Consider the following 17,646-nt stretch of genomic DNA (forward strand, 5'->3'; position numbering starts at 1 on the left):
TGAATATGTTTCCTCAGGCAAGGGAAACAAAACCAAAAATAAACTATTGGGACTTCACCGAAATAAAAATGTTTTACACAGCTATGGAAACCATCCAGAAAACAAAAAGGCAACCTACAAAATGGGAGAAGAGATTTGCAAATGATTTATCCAATAAGAGGTTAACATCTAAAATATGTAACTGAACATAATAAAAAAATAAAATATGTAAAGAATTTATACAACTCAACACCAAAAAACCACAAATAATCCAAATAAAAATGGGCAGACGACCTGCACAGACATTTTTCCAAAGAAGACCTACAGATGGCCAACAGATATATGAAAAGATGATCAACATCACTCAGCATCAGGGAAATGCAAATCAAAACCACAATGAGGTATCATCTCACACCTGTCAGAATGGCTAGTATCAAAAAGACAAGGAATAAAACCTATTGGTGAGGATGTTGAGAAAAGGGAACCCTGGTGCTCTGTTGGTGGGAATGTAAATTGGTGTAACTACTATGGAAAACAGTATGGAGGTTCCCCCAAAAATTAAAAATGAAAACACCAAATGATCCAGTAGTTCCACACTAGGTACTTATTCAAAGAAAATGCAAACACTAATTCAAAAAGATATACGCTCTCCTATGTTCATTGCAGCATTATTTACAATAGCCAAGATATGGAAGCAACCTAAGTGTCCATCGACAGATGAATGGATATATTACTCAGCCACACAAAAGAATGAGATCTTGCTACTTATGACAACATGGCTAGGCCTAGAGGGTATTATGCTAAGTGAAATAAGACAGAGAAAGACAAATACCATATGATTTCACTTATATGTGGAATCTAAAAAACAAAACAAACAGATTCAAAAATATAGAAAACAAATTGGTGGTTGCCAAAGAAGAGAGGTGTGGGGGGGATAGGTGAAATAGGTGAGGGGATTAAGAGGTACAAGCTACCAGTTATAAAATAACCAAGTCAAGGGAGATGAAAAATATAGCACAGGGAACACAGTCAATAATATTGTAATAACTATGTATGTTGACAGAAAGTAACTGCACTTATTGTAGTGAGCATTGCATAATGTAATAGAATTGTCAATCACCATATCCTATACCTGAAACTAATATAACATTGTATATTAGTGATACTTAAATGGCAAAAAAAAAAAATTAAGAATAAAGAGTACAACACATTATATAAACATTGTTCAACCTGACGAAAAAGATGTATTTTTAAAGTATAGAAGGAAATATATATAAAAGTATGAACAATGGTTGGTTCTAGACAGTGGAATTAAAATGTTTTTCTTGCTTTTTTTTCAATTTGGATATAAAGTAACCACAGTGTCAATAAATTATATGATCTTAATGCTCTGCTTGCTTTATCTCCAAAATGGCTTTTATAAACTAGTATTTCCACATGGAAGAGTATTTCTCAGAGTGAGTTCTCCATAATTCTAGGCACCCATGGTGCTCAGTTAGGTGAGTCTCAGAGTGCAATGTGCATGTGAAACCATATGAGCATATGGTTCATAATCTTTGCAGAGATTCACAATGCTCATCAGCATAATAAAGATACTGAAACATTTCCTCTTGGAAATATCAAAATCAATTCAATTACTGTCTCTCAGCACAATCCAAATTTATTTGACTATAAAATTTCAGATAACAACTCTTAAGAAGACGTGGCAATGCTCTCAATGAAATACACTTAGGAGGGCCACCTGCGTGGCTCAGTCAGTTAAGCAGCAGACTCTTAATTTTGGCTCAGGTCATGATTTCATGGGTGGTAAGATCCAGCCCTGCATGGGGCTCCGAGCAGAGCGGCGAGTCTGCTTGAGGATTCTCTCCCTCTGCCCCTCCCCCACTTACGCGCATGCTCTCTCTGTCAAGTAAATAAATCTTTTAAAAAAAAAAGTACACTTTAGGAAATTCGGATTGTGATTGAAGTGCCCAAGAGATTTAAGTAATTATGACTTAGCATGTGCTTTAATTATTATGTGTCAATGAAAGTTGAATTAAAATTAAATATGATTTTGACCTATTCATAAGCAATAATTTTATCGTATGTCTTCCTAAGTAATCAGTCTAAATAATTAAAAATCAAATACTGATACTATTGATATTTCTTATATTACAATCCGTAGATTGTGTAGGTGTGGTTAGGTAAAGGCAAATAGAGAAAGAGATAAAGAAACGGAATTGTTACAAAGTAGCAGGTGACATCCTAAAGGCTCATCTTTAGTCTGCAGCTAACTCTTGGCTTGCTTTGCAAAGCAGAGATTAATGCTCAGGAGTTTAGGTACAGGTTGATATGTTAGCTATGATATCTGCTTTTCATAGTTCCTCTTGACTTTCCTTGCTTGGAATGATTGCTGAGGAGACCTGAAAATGAATTGTCTTCAAGAACTTCATCATTTTGCTTTGAGAAATGTTGTCAACCCCAAAATATTTCCTTTTGGAAAAAAAAAATTAATTATCCCAAGGCCTTAGCCTCTAATTCATAATACACCCAAGGAGCTGAAAGAATATATTTAGCTGTCCCGTGATACAGGGGAAATGAGTGAGCTATGTGAAAGGAGCTCACTTTACACATGCCAGAGAGAGGGTTATAGCTGCTACAGATCAAGAGATATGTATGAGATGTGGAGGGTCCAATGTTGTGTAGAACACAGAGGAGATGTCAGCTATAACTAGATGGATGAAGCTGAGGCCAGAGTTCTACCTACAGCAAGAGGAATTTCCTAATCTGTAGGTTGTAGGGGGTCCTGCGGCCCAAACTTCCACTTTAGCAGGTTTCTCATGACATTCTCCTGCCAATAATTAGGTAGGCCAAGGATATTCGTCCGAGGCTACAGGACAGCATGCTCGAGGGACCTCGATACTGGCCAGCAAGTTGGTAGCTGCCCAGCATCCAAATCAACCACTATTGGTTTGCTCCAATCTCCAACTTCAGCTTTTGAGGTCTTTTACTGTTTGTAACTTTGATGTTCTGCCGCTCTTCCATTTTGCTAAACGTTACTCCTCTTCATGTCAAGTCTATCTTTTGAAGTTGGGAATCAACACAGATTACTTTTCCTTCCCTCAGCTGGTTGCAGGGCCCCCGGGTCGGTACTGTTGGTGTCTGCAAAGAGCTTCCTGCCCCTCTGCCTGTGAGTAGTGTGAATATTTGCCTTCTTCAAAAGGCCACGGCCTCCCAGTTCAGAGGAAGGCCTGTAAGAGCCCAACTCCAGGGATAAGACTCTTGGTAAGCTCACTATTTAGCAATTTTTCCCTAAAATATGAAGAATGGCTAATGAAGTGAAAATATTTCAGTACAAGAAGTGATGGGGAAATACATAGAACTTTACAAAGAGGTTAAGCAATGTCCCAATCACAGCCTTCCCAATTGCATTCACAAAGGCAACTCGGCACAGCAGTGAAGAGCTTGGACTCTGAATCCAGTTCCTCCTCTTACAAGGTGTAACATCACTGGGTCTTACTTTCCTCATCTCTGAATGGATCATTTTGTGAGAGTTAAATGAGTGAACACTTGAAAGGCTGATAGCGCCCCGTCCTGTGCTTCATGAGCACTGGATACATGCTACCTATGGGAGACAGCAAATTCCAAGGAGAGCAGAAACCATGATCTGTCTTGAGTGCTTTTCCTCTTCTTAGTATTTCACTTGGAGAATCTGGTATTATCTGGATTGATAATAACAGTGATGGCGGGTCAGCAGACTTGGATTTGTGTTTTGTGAAAATATTTACTCCCCAGGCACAGCAGCCTGATGGTGAAGAGTAACCTACTAGTAAAATATTAGGCCATTTTCCCCCACAGTCACTTCAAACGTGAAGCAATAATTGCCTAATGCCTAATATCCTGAGTAAATTCAAAGCAACCTAATCAAAGAGGTCTTTATACCAATTCTTGGAACACTCTACCAGTTTTGACCTTATAAAATGTGTCTCCACTGACTCGCAGTATCACTCGAATCCACATCATGTTCAGTGTGTACAGTAACAAAGTAAACACTGGACACAACCTTGTTAGCACACAAATGAAGAAGTGAGGTAAGGTCAGGGGTTGAAATGAAGGCCAGATCAAACAACTTCGTTTTGAAAAAGTGTATGACATTTTGCCCTTCTTTCCTCAGTACAACACAAATAAACAATGAGTGTTTAAGCCAAACGTATGCTCTGGAATGTGCAGTAAGCAAACAGTGCTTTTAGATACTACCTTTAAAATCACTGGAACCTCCATACGAATAAAAAACCCCACAGCTACAAACACAGGTTTCTGAAAGAGCCCCTAAGCTTTGCTGAAGCGTGGTTCTACCTTTGTTCTTTGCCTTTTGGACTAACAGTCTTCCTAAGGTTCTGTTTGCTGGTAATGGGCTCTTATTTATTTATTTTAAATTCATTTAAAGGGATTGAGGTTTGAAAAATATTTTCCCTATACCCAGAAGGTTCATTGTACCTGGTTACTTAAATAACAAAACACATTCTTGCAAATAATGCTGGTGAGTGCTTTTAATTGTACATGGTGCTGGAATTTTTGTGTGGATTTTTTCAAAGTATGTGACATTGAGCAAAAAAATCCTGGCACAAGAACCAGGGATTCTGGGCCTAGACCTCGCTTCTCTTGCCTTGTGATGTTGGCAGTAAAACAGGCACAGTCTTTCGCACAGTGCCTGGTCCCTAGTAGGTAATCAGCTTCTATTTGTCAAATGACTGAATGAATGACCTTTCAGAGCTCTAGTTTTCAGAGCTGTAGACTGTGGAATCATATCTACTTCCGCGAGTGCTAGACACTGAAGCGATGCAGATAAAACCACGTAAGGTACATAAAGATACTTTCCAGAAGTATAAACCATTATCGTCACTGCGATTAAAAATTACACATTTTTCGAAAGTAGGTTACCAAGCTAAAGAGTAGTAGCCAGACAGATCACGGTTCCAGTACAGATTCTGCCATTTACCAGTTGGGTAACCTTTGTAAGTTATTGAATCTCTGATCACGTCTCAATTTTCACATCAACAAAATAGGAGAAGAAAAATATTTATGCATACAATTGAGATGCAAATTAATTGACTAATGTATGCAAATTGCTCAGTCCAGTTTCTGGCATAGGGATTATGTTTATTGTTGCTTTCGTTGCTTTAATTACTACTGCTACAACTAGACCATAATTTAAATGATATGTATGTGACAATGTCCTATACTTTAAATGTATCATAGGCACACACAACAGAATGATAATGATTTGCTTAATTCGGGTAAGTTCTTCCTCAAAGTAATTGATAACAGTAGAATGATAACTGCTTTGACACAGCAATGCAGAAGAGAAACATCTTATATGTTGATTTGAATAGGTCAATACATATATATATATACATATAGTTAGAACCCATATTTTATTTTAAGAACTTTACTCATCACAATGAAATATTTAGCCAAGATAATCTTTCAGCATGCTATCAAATCATGAAAAAAACCCAGTAAATTCATATTTTCCCACTCAATGTATTATAAAATATCAAAAGTCAATGTGATGGCTTTACAATATGGATACTGTAAACATGTATGCCTCTTGTTCAACTTTTCAGATCAAAGCCGTAAGTTCCCATCCTGCTTCAAAATATTGTAACAGAAAGCAATTCAAGAAAAGTAATAAAAAGATGTGACTGTCATCTGCAAAAACAAAACAAAACAAAAAACAGCCCAGTCTAGGAAAGTCAAAATACTTAAGGCTAAATGGTATTAAATAGAAACAAAGTTATAATGATAATACAAATAGTAATAAGAACTGCCACAAATTAGAAAAACATACATTCAAACACGATTTGAGTTACACACAATACAAAAATTTCCTGGATTCCGCGATCATTTGAACAGAGCAGCTTTTCTATTTAGAGGTCAGGAGCTTATTCACCAAGATTTTCATCATAAATCAACTTTTTAAAAAATTAAAACTAAAAAAATAAGCTGACTTAGGAAAATAAGCCTTAAAACTCCGCGAGACATTTTTCCTTCTTTCAAAGGGTCTTTTAGAGAGTGCCTATGCCTTGGCAACCAAATATTTTCTAATTGTATATTATTACTTTGGCCTGCAATCAGTGTGCCCTTCCCCATAACAAACAAGGAAATAGAACAGGTAATATCTGGAACTAAGGTAACATGAAAAGCACCTTTCAGCGGTACATCACAGAAACTGCTGCCCCTGGGCGCTCAAAGGGAAGCCCCACAGTTACCTATAGGCTCTGTCGAGGACTGTTTTTTTTTTCCCAGGACACCCTGATGAGGGAATATAAACCACCAATAGCCCAACTCCGAGACCGAGTCAGGGAAATTCAAGGGTTCATTTTCTTCTGGGTAGAGGAAAAGTCATGTGCATAATGTTCCGCAATTTCAGCAAGGATTTACTTGTCAAAGACTGGCGGACTGGGTGTCGATCTCCTCCGACACAAGAACGCCATAGATTCTACTCTAGTAGAAGCAGTTGTCGTAGGAGTGGTGGCTGTGAATTGAGCACTTCTCTCATGAAGGTTTACGGTCTTTAACCTTACCTCTTTGAGGACAATTCTGTGTTAGGATCTCCACTTGACAGAGGAAGGCAACAGTTCCAGTAAAGGGACACAGTTTGCTCAAGGATATGCAGCTGTATGCAAAGCTGGTATCCGAAAAGCCCTATGCTTACACCCTACTGAGATAGTCAAAGAACTAAATAATCCCTCTTCCCTCTGAGCACAGAAAACTTCTACAAGACATGAACCACAAAGCCGATTTAATTGCCAACCAGACCTTCCTTCTTCCCCACTAAATGCATCTTCAGTGCCTGCATCAAGGCTATTTGTAGAGGAACCTACACAGTTTCCAAGTTGAACCCTCTCTTCTGCTGCTTGTGATAATTACAGATGTAAAATCAGGTTAAAATTACCACGCTTAGCACTTTGAAGGGGAACGTAGACGATACTGGAAAGGGGCCCTTCTCCTGTGTGCTTGTGTGTGATTCAAGGGCAGTGGGGGTAAGGCTCTGGACCCCAAGGCTTAGCAGTTGGTTATTCATGAGAAGTAAACTGCAGCCATACCTGCTCCTCCAGTAAATTCTGCCTCGCTGAGTTACAAGAACACTGCCCGAGGAAAGGACGGGTAGCAAAGAACAGCAATAATCCCAATTTGCCTCATCCTGTTTCTGCCTGCAACATTAACTGTGGAGGAGACGTCTGATTCCACTCAGAATTCAAAACGCTTTAACATGTAGTCATGGGTCTTTTCAGGAAGAGAGACAGGATTGAGAACAAGCAGACCTAAAGATTGAAAAAATAGACTGCTCTTGGCATTTGCTCTGCATATTTGCATGTGCTAGTGCTTTCTACACTGAGTTTTCTGGTTGGCAATTGTAGTCCACTGTTTGTCCTGGGATCTGCAAGTGCTACTTCTCCCCGGACTTTTGTTTTTTTGTTGTTAATTTCAGTTTGCTCTAAAATAGTTTTAATATGGCACATGAAATTACTGATCCATATACAATCTAAGAATTTTTTCAGCATGTCATGCCTATTTTGTCACTTCACTAACTTGTGAAGTTATTAACTCCCACACTAAATCATGATTATCTCTTGAATTTTATAATAAATTAGCAGGACAAAGAAGGTTAACATATGTGTGCACATACATATACATACAGACATATAATTAACTTGCACTGAAACTGAAGGGATTCTAGAATTTCCATTGACTAAACACCTAATATTCATTTACCCATTTGTGCCAAATATCTTCAGTTTGTGCCTCAAGATCTACTCTCCACCTTTCTCTCCTCTGCTCTCAGCACCAGGAAGCGGACTTTCATGAGCTCCACCATAGGCTCCATCGCCCTGTGGCTTTCGGTGCCAAAGGGAACGTGGCAGAAAAGTAGGGGCTGAGTATTTAGTCCTTTGTTGCCCTCCCTGCTGAATATTTAAGGGTTGGCTGCATGGCATCTCTCTCACAAAAGCCACAGTTCCTGTCAGAATACCTTCCCCATGCAGCTCTCCTCTGAGTTTTCTGGTAACTGTTTCTGTTCCCTGCCCAGAAGTACTGAAGGAAGGCTCCTCTGCTCTTCCAGGTGCTGCATTATCCCGTTTTGCCAGAAAGCTCTGCCCAGGACATCATAAACCTTACAACATTAGGTAAACTCTCCTCAGATGATTCAGCTTGCACATGCTATGTCTCTTTCCTTCTGAGACGCTGATACACCCCTGGGGATAAAAAGGGGATGAATAGGGCATGGTTCCTGCTATCACAACATGTAATCAAATACATAGGGCTGGCTTCTCTGGTGTGTGACCTGGGCAGTTGCACAGGCCCCGCACTCAGAAGGACCTCATGCTTGAGCTTATACTCTGCTTCCTCTAGGTTGGAATTCTTGATAATTTTTGAACAAGAGGCCCCACAAACTATTTAGCCACTCTTGCTGATGCAGTGCAGCCTTTGGATACATGCAACGCTAGTAACAATAACAGCTATTTGCTGAGGGCTCACTATGTCCCAACTGCTATTCTTAAATTTATATGCATATTCACTCATTTCATCCTCTCCACACCCAATGAGGAAGACAGGCTTATTATTGGCATTTTTTAGATAAGGGACCAGGGGCACAGGGAGAATTTAAGTAACTTGCCCAAGGTCACATTGCTAGAAAGTATAGGATATGAGATTCCAATCCAGGCATTCTGGCTTCTTCTATACTACTCTGCTTCTGCCATGGAAACAGAAAGGAACACAATCAAGTTGAATCTATAATTAAACCTTAAAGCCACGTGAGCAGTAATATACCATGGACTTTAGACTGGCAATAACAGTGTCTCCTACATAGGAAGGCTAATCACAAAGTTACAATAGGGACAGAAAACCTGTGCAGAGCAAATAAAACTGAATTTCTCATATCATACAGTGTAAGAATAGCTGATGGTGTTTGTAAATGTTAATAAATCTTTTGATTTTGACCTGTCTCTTAGTTCTGAATAAAATCGAAATGAGACTTGCATCTGTTTATCTTGCCTTTCTCAAACTATTTTCTTTATTCCTAACAACTCCGGGGAAGCTGGGAAACAGCAAGAACAATAAAAGTTATTTACTTCCAGAAAGAAGTTAAATAAACACAGTATCTAAGAGTTAATTTAATTAGATTCACTTATTTCTAAAATACAGTTGTTTCTTCTACTGCAAGGACCAATGCTTTGCTGCTCATAAAAAGAAAAATGAAAGGCCGCATCATCACGAAGACAGGGATCTTCACCATCTTAGAAATTATAAAATAGCACATACCCTAGTTCAGTCTCTATACCAACCAAATTATTTAAAATCATACAAGGTCTTGGTTTTTAACTTTTATGTAATGTTTACACAACTCACTACCTTCCTCTCCTTGGTTATGGAGGGTTGTTGTCATTTTCCTTTCTCCCCAAACCACTAGAGATCCTTCTGACTAATCAGAGATGGGTTTTTTTTCCTTCATATTAAACATTACACACTTTAATAGATTTTGTTTCCAATTTCTTAGGTATAATTTTACCACAATCATTTAGACAAGACTCCTACAAGTCAGGGGTGACCAGCGATTACATGGACTCTTATGGGTAAGACATCTCTGAGAAAGGCAGGTAAATACTCCAATTATTATTTTTACCTTCCTCTCACAACTTTAAGATCCACAACTGGATCTTACACATCCCAATCTGGCATCAAAAATCACAACAGGTCTCCTTTTCCCCAAATAAAGGAGCCATTTGTCAGGGCTGACTGGTACATTTTAAAGGATATCTCAGCCAAGGGTATTATTTTAAGAGATGAGCAAATGGGGAAACCCCACAGCCCAGCCAATAAAATATGAACTTAAGGTGCAAAGAAGCACTCATAAATATGACTTAGAACAAGGGATTCATTGTTTGGCTCCAACCCTTTCAGTGGCTTCTCTGATCTCAGCCCCTCTCTGTGTGTCAGGGAAGCCTCTTCCTTTAACCTGTGGTTTTTTCAAGCTGAGCCACTACATTATTTATGACTGTAAATGTGAGTAGCCCGTCTGTACGCTCCTTGTACACACACACACACACACACACACAGCCCCCCTCCCTTTTCCCCACTTTGGTATTTTAGTGTGGAAGGATGAAAGGGTTTTCCCCTGGAGCTGATGTGGTTGGGATGTGGAATTAGCTGCTGTGTCAGTATGAGGTAGACTGAGGATTTCCCAACACATCCTTTACCTGCACACCCAAAGACCAGCCTCGGATGACTCATTTGATTCATTTTCTTTCTTCCAAGGGCCTTTTTAAAAATATATATTTTATTTCTTTTTCTGTCTCATCCTCATTGTTCTCTGCTCTTGTTCTTTTTATCCTCCCTCATCCTCTCTTCTCAACTTAAAAAAAAGTTGACATGAGTGTGAAATAAAAATAAGGTAAGCTAAAGTGTTTTATCAACTAACAGAGGATTGCATTTTTTCTTAGTGTTATTTTTGTTCAGGGTTGCAGTTCTTTTTTTTTTCTTACTTTCCCTTAAATTTCCCCTTTTAAATTTTAATTATGTAATAAAATAGGGAAGGCAAAAACAATTAAGTTCTGTCAATGGGATCCTCAGGGAGAGGTGAGGAGGCAAAGAAGAATGGGATGGTGGAGAAACAATTCCAGGGGATGGCAACAGCCAGAGAAGTTCTGATGCCCTGGGGAGCTTTTCTCCTGATGGGTGGAGGCTGCAATTGGCACATCATAACCTTTTCCTTCTCAACTTCAGAGAAACAGGAGACTGTACCTAAATGATCAAGCTGTAACTAATTGATTTTCAGCTAATCTCAGCCTCCAGCTATGAAGAAACAAGGACCAAAGGCGGACCCCAGGAAGGGGTGGGGACAGTAAGGAGAGGGGTGCCAAGAAAGCCTGGAGGTAGAGAGACCATCAAACTAAAGAGGAAAGGCCAAGTAATGTGAGGGGAGGAAGTGGGAGAGGGAGGCAATATTGAAAAAATGGAAGAATGAAAGGAGGGAACTGGAGGTGGTGGGTGAGGCAGCCCTAAGCCCTCTGAGTTTATATTATCATACCTTCACAGTTCCAGCTGTTACTTCTGAATAAACTTTTACAACTGGCTATTTGTGAGTGACCATTAAGATGAGCAAAAAGCTTTTAATTAAACTACATGATTATAGTTATCGCTGCAGCCATGCCCATCATTTGACAATAATGTGGCTTTAAAGAACAAGAATCCCTTGGGTCACATTCATGAACGCCAAGGGTTGCTGAAGAAGAGGGTAAAAAGATTTCCACCCTCAGCAACTTATTTTCTCTTCGAAAGTTAAAGGTGTTAAAGAAATACTGTCTTACCCAATATCAGCATTTGTTATTCCAGGCATATCCATGAATATGTACTATAATGGTTTTAGAGCATCTTGTCTCCTTTCCTATCACTGCCCCCCCCCAAAAAAATCTTGCATGTGTTTACAGGTAAGTTTATGTTACACAAGTGTTAATAACCCTGTTGGAGAGACTACACAGATAGGCATCTTTAGGTAGATCTGTGTATAAATTCCTCTCTACTGGGCACTTGAGTCAGCCAAAAGCAACAATAAATATCAATGATGTCTTTCAAACCTGTCAACTGAGAACATAAGCATTTTTTTCATCTAGTACCAGGAGAGTTTGATGATTTGGGGAAGTAAGAGGAGAAGGGTTTAATTTAAAGTTTTGAAAGTATTTTTTTTCTATTTCCTATCTTAACGTGCTAAATACGCTGTTATAAAATATGAAAAAATCTAGGCATCACCTTCATGTACTTTCATGCTTTAGAATTAATGCATGTTCTTGAAATATATCTAAGAAGTTTTTGACTCCAAGCCAACTTGATGAGAATGATGAGAAACCATTAAAAAAAACCCAAAGTTTGTCTTTCCCAGAGAAATACATGTAGACAAGGAATACTATGAAAGTAAATTTCCTGTGTTCACTGTTTTTTGTACTTTCCTCTAAAACATCTACAATGTTGTATCATTTTAATTGTACTATTGCCAAGTAATCAAACAAAAGTGCTTTCTAACTAAAAGATCTTAGAAATACACCACGTGTTTATCTTAATGTAAACAGAAGATTTACTTAAAAATCGCAAGCAAGTTCCCTAATCTTCCCTTTTATTTGCATAGATATCTGATATATAAACTAACCCTTAATATTTTTGAAAAAGATGGCTAAAAAAGAAAAGATTTACCAGAAAGATATTTTTGTTCTCAACAAAATAACATGGTATTGACTGAGCAAAGATGCCTGGGATGGTCAACAGTTTTAGGGACAAAGCAGGAGAGTCAACCTGTAAGAGCTGGACACTACATGAGACTGACAAAAATTGGCCTAAAAATAATGAATCCAATAGAGTGGAAAGTTTCTCTTCACACAATAATTAATATTTGTCTCTTCAAAGTGCACAAATCACTAAAACAACTTAAGGGTCAAAATAAGGTGCTTGTTTTCATGTTTAGTTGTTTACATGGGTCTTAAGACAATTTATTCACATTTTATTTTATTTTTTTTTAGGAAATACTCATCTATTTTTCATTTATGAACAAAAAATTAATCTCATCTGAAATTTTTAAAAATAGATATTTTGTTAAATGATTCGGAGTTTAAATTAATTTAATTCTTGATGAGCAAAACTAATGTTAGAAAAAATGTCTTTCTGAATGATAAGATAAAGAAAATCCATCATTTGACTTGAAAATGACACATCTTTGCATTAATATAAAGGATGCTACCATATCCTTTTAATGTAATTAAGCTTATTACGGGAACTGTCAACAGATTCTTTTCACATATTTAAATATCCAGGTGACTTCCTCAATACAAATCCCTTGCCTGTTGCTAATTTGATCATTTGCCCTTAGTCCCCACTATATACATATCTTTTAAGACACTAAAATAAATAAATAAAATCCTCCTGAGTCTTATAAGAACATTTAAAAAAATACTATTTGTTAATGAATGATACATTAAGAACCACTGAAATTCTTAGTGCAGTTAATCATGATATTACACTTTTACCTTATTCTAAGTCTGCTTTGACTTATTTTATTATGGAAGAAATACAGAAGTTAAAGCCTTTTACTAAGTAGTGATTGGTTGTAAGCTTTGGATATATTAGAAGGCAAGGTCTAAGGATAAAATAAAATTGTGGTTCAATTTTCCTCAGAGACTACTTGGAAAAAACTCAGTATCAGAATCAATTTGTCAGTAATTTCACATGAGACATTTAGTTTGGAATTATTAAATAAAGAAAAAATAATATGATTCGTTAATGAAGATAAATCACTATTCAGCAGTTCAAGCATGATAAAAATAAATATCTCCTAAAGCTTATATCTGATATTGTTTCTCTAGAGTAAAATGAATAATTGTGCTTCATGGTATAGTTAGTAAACTGCTTTGTTGGTATAATCCAAACAATACAACCAAAATTTCATTGATTTAAAAATGTAAGTATTCTTTAATGATAAAAACAGTCCTAGAAGTCACTGAATAAAACTGTTTATTATTGTTTTTGGCTTTCTTATTTTGTGTAAATGTATAAAAAGTAATGGCACACAGATTCAAAAATCATACTTAATTCCTTTCTAAAACAAATATATTTCTTTTGTGAATGATCAAAATATTTGATTTCAATAAAATATATATTTTAGAACAGATTCATGACTGAGTTATTGTTTTTTAAAGTACATAACACATTCTGCCCTGTTAGATTTTAGGTGACCTGAACTAATTTTTTCAGTGATTTATTTTATGCATATGTAAATCTATGCTAGATTGAAATTCTTCTATTAGAATATAAAACTCCTTTAAATTATTGAATAATGCTTTAGAAACTGCAACAAAGTAAAATATGCCATGAGCCACATAGCATACCACTTATACTAGGAAAAAGCAATCAAACTAATTTAGAACTAAGCCATATTTTAATGGCTTGGAAGTTCCAAATGAAACCTGTTAATTATATGTAGAAGAAAACGCCTCCAGGACACCTGATTAGGGCAACCAATGATGACTTACTAAAACTTAATAATGAGAGCTTTGTCTCTAGCAACATGAAATATGATTTATTAAGCACCTTATCCTTCATGCTGTGATTGCTAAGAGCAAATGAGCAGAGCATATTAAGCAACATGTTTTATAAAAGCATTCATGTACTTGAATTTGTTGTTATCTGACTTTTCAAAGACTATTTTCTTTGAGATATTATACAAGGAAGTTTTTAATTAAGTATAATAAAACATGTCAATTTTAAGTCAAAGCAGATTGCAGTTTTCAAACAAAGTTTTGAAAGTTCTTACATTAAAATGTTTCTAATTCTTTCAAGCTGATTAAATTTGTTCATAAAATTTGTCTTCAAAGCTAACTATATACCGTTATTTTTTGAATGTCTGAAGATAGTGAATTTTCATCTTTAGCCTCTACTAAAACATTTTTTAAAACTACAGCCCTTGTGAAGTCTCTTTAAATTGGTAACTCCTTAATATTTTTGAGAGATGAAATATTGGGCACTAATTTACCATTTGATATTGTCAATATTTTAAAACTACCATGAAAGGACCAGCATTGAGTAAAACATAATTTAAAAAAATTATTCTCTAATAATGCTGCTCATCAAAGAACTTTTCAATTCATTTCTTATCTTAAAGGAAAAGGAAAATTTCTTGCATAAGTAAAGACCATTATAGCATGCTTTATATTTCTCTTGCTTCTGGAAATAATCAAATGGGTATGATATCTTTTCATCATTAAGAAGTTAAGAAATGTTAGTTTGAAGCTTCTTTTCCAAAATATTTTTCACAGTTTCAGAATCTCTCCCTGAAAATCTTTGATAGTAATCTTTTACAGCATTATTTTATCTCAGTTAATTGCACGTTGATATTTTCACAGTAGCTGACTCGCCCAAATGAGAGTTTTTAGGTAGCATATAAACGTATACTTACATGTTTGTTAAGTTGCTAACAAAAAAATGTTTCAGAAAGTCACTTTAGTTTTCAATCTGCAAATGCTTGTTTCTTTTTTATTTGTATTATTATTTTTTTGCCCATAGCACAACTATCCTCATAAATTTTCCTTTTTTTTGTAGACTACTGCCTGTTTATTCACACACTAAAGCAAGACTGAAATTTTAACAAGATCTAAAAGGACCCAAAACTACCCAACCGTAAGTGTTAATTTTAGCTTTTTATATTTAAAAAATTAAATATATGTACCTGTGTGTATGACTTTGTTGCCTAAAGCAAAATCTTACATTGTATCAATGAAAGAAAGGAAACAGAAGCTAGAGAAGAGAGTTATAGAAAATGACTTTATATAAACATGACCACCTACCAGGCAGCTACTTTACTATTAGAAAAACTTCCACTTAGTAATAACACAGTTTAACAAATAAAAGAACAACATACCTAAATTGACAAAGCTCATGACCATGTCAGCATCATTCAGAAAGTTGGTATCCTGTAGGCTGGCTAGAGGTGGGCTCTGGGTGGTCAGAGGAGTCGTTCGAGATAACTGTATGCGACGAGTGTACCCATTGGGAGAGGCTGGGTATCCTTTTCTTGCTCCTCTGGTCTCTCCTGCCAGGGATGCCCTCACTGAGTATTCCGACTCTTCGGGATTTTCTTCATTGGCCATAGCATTGTATAGGTCCAGCATAAAGAGAGGTGCAGAGGAAGCTTGCTTTCCAGGTGAAAATGGTCTGGGTCTATGAGGCAAACCCAAGATAGAGAGAATTTCCCTCTGTATTTCCCGTCTTTCATGGTTCCGTAGTCTTCTATAAATAAAACTGGAGTGAACATGATTGTCTCCCAAACCTCCTTTTGCATAACCCACTAGAACCCAGCAGCTCCAGAGGAAACCCACAATACTCCTAAGTAGAAATACAGTCAGATGCATTTTTGTCCAAAAGCAGAAGCTGATATTTTTAGTCCTTCTTGTCCTCTTAAAAAAAAAAAAAAAAAATCTAAGTTCCTAGGAGGTATGCTTTCCCAGTAGCTGAAAAAACAAATTTACCTATTCTTCATGACAGTGACATTTCTGAACATAACATCCTCACTGATTTTTCCTGTCCTATTTTAAATATTTGGGAATATGTCAAGAGTAGTTATTTCTAAGAAAGCTGAAACTTGGATTTCCAATTATCCACAGTTGGTAAGAGTTTTTCCTGCATTGATGTAGCAGAAGAAGGCTAATAGTATTTGATCAGATGACCTATGCATTCCTATATGGATTGATGCTAATCAGGCCTTTGGTATTTGAATCAACGAAAGTTGATCTTCTGATAAACTGTAGTTCCCAAAGTTATCTTCACTTGCTCTTGAGTTCTTCTCAACCCTTGAGCTCTTTCCAAGACAAATCCTGATTTCTGAATCACAGATCTATGCTGATCTGCACCTTGGTGTTGGAATATATATTGGTCCGGCAGCTTGGTGATAACTTTAACGTCTTTTGTGTCGTCTTAGTGTAAAATAAGACTCAAGGTTGTACTATTCAAGTAAATGTGTTTCCCTGAATTTACTTGAAAACCTTCCTGTAAGTTCATTCACTCCCTTTCTCCTTCTAACTGTTAATTCCACCTCCAGCAGGCACAAATATACCAGCCCTCTTCAAGGGAGATCTAAAGAGTAATGTAAGCACAACCCTGCTGGGAAAGAAGAGGCTTCTCATTGTAATTTGAAACTGGTAAAGCAAAAAGAACTTAACCCTTTTGCTACCAGAAAAGCCTTCATTTTCACAATTTTATAGCCACGCATCTAACAGAGCACAGTGCATGGGGCATAGAAGTCCTGGGGGGGGGGGAAAGCCAGTTTGCAAGCAGCACACTGAAAATTTTGCCACCGGTTTTATATAGTACTCTTTTAGATCTTTCTTTGCATAGTACACATTTAATACACTTCTAGTAAGTCTCAGGTTGTGGCTAAATTAACATATATCTCAGTTCTACATTTGAGGTTATTTCTAGCTTTTATGAGTTATTAAAATTTACTTTTTAAAAAAATAGAAGGAAGAGTGGTAAATTGAGGTTAATTTGTTGTTTCTTAATGACAGCCAGATCTTTTTAGAATAAAATACAGTAGAGAAGTAATCACCAGTAAATATATTCTAGCTCCCAAAGCAGTAGTTACAGTAATTTAATAATGGTGATGAGATAGCCCAGCTTTAATGATCTTTATATACAAAAATTTTAAACAGAAAAATATATTTCTATTTCTCTCATTAAGTCAGTTACGGTTGAAAAATAAATACCCTAAGATACAGTGTCATGATTCTTAACTTTTAAGTCATTTCAGTTGAAATGTAAACAGACTTACAAATTAGATTTTTCCCATAAGTTATACTCAGTACTTTGGTTTGTTTTAACCCATGCAAATAAACACAAGTCAAATATTCTCTATGACTACATGCAGATTGAAATTTGCATTTTCAAAATTTGATGGGAATAATGGGGAGAGTGCACACCTTTCTAAAATACCATACTTAATCCAAGGAAATGAGCAAAGTACGTGTTTATCCTTAATGTTTAATGCCTTTAAAATTTGGAAGTCTACAATGTTTTTGTGCAGCTATAATTTTCCTTACAAGCTCTCACTTAACCTTAGGGCTCACAGTACTTTCATTGTCTGGGATATTA

General features: G+C 36.5%; 1 protein-coding gene across 1 annotated transcript in view; it reads right to left on the minus strand.

Moving 5' to 3' along the window:
* Positions 1-17,203, minus strand: part of BMP5 (bone morphogenetic protein 5) — a 114,199-nt gene extending 96,996 nt beyond the window's left edge. Inside the window, exon 1 of the mRNA XM_006728135.3 lies at positions 15,422-17,203. Coding sequence (XP_006728198.1) covers positions 15,422-15,911 — 490 coding nt within the window. The 5' untranslated portion in view covers positions 15,912-17,203. The remainder of the gene's footprint in view (positions 1-15,421) is intronic.
* Between the last annotated feature and the right edge of the window lie 443 nt (positions 17,204-17,646).

Source organism: Leptonychotes weddellii, chromosome 8 (assembly GCF_054177405.1).
Source record: "Leptonychotes weddellii isolate Sample4059 chromosome 8, ASM5417740v2, whole genome shotgun sequence".
NCBI lineage: Eukaryota > Metazoa > Chordata > Mammalia > Carnivora > Phocidae > Leptonychotes > Leptonychotes weddellii.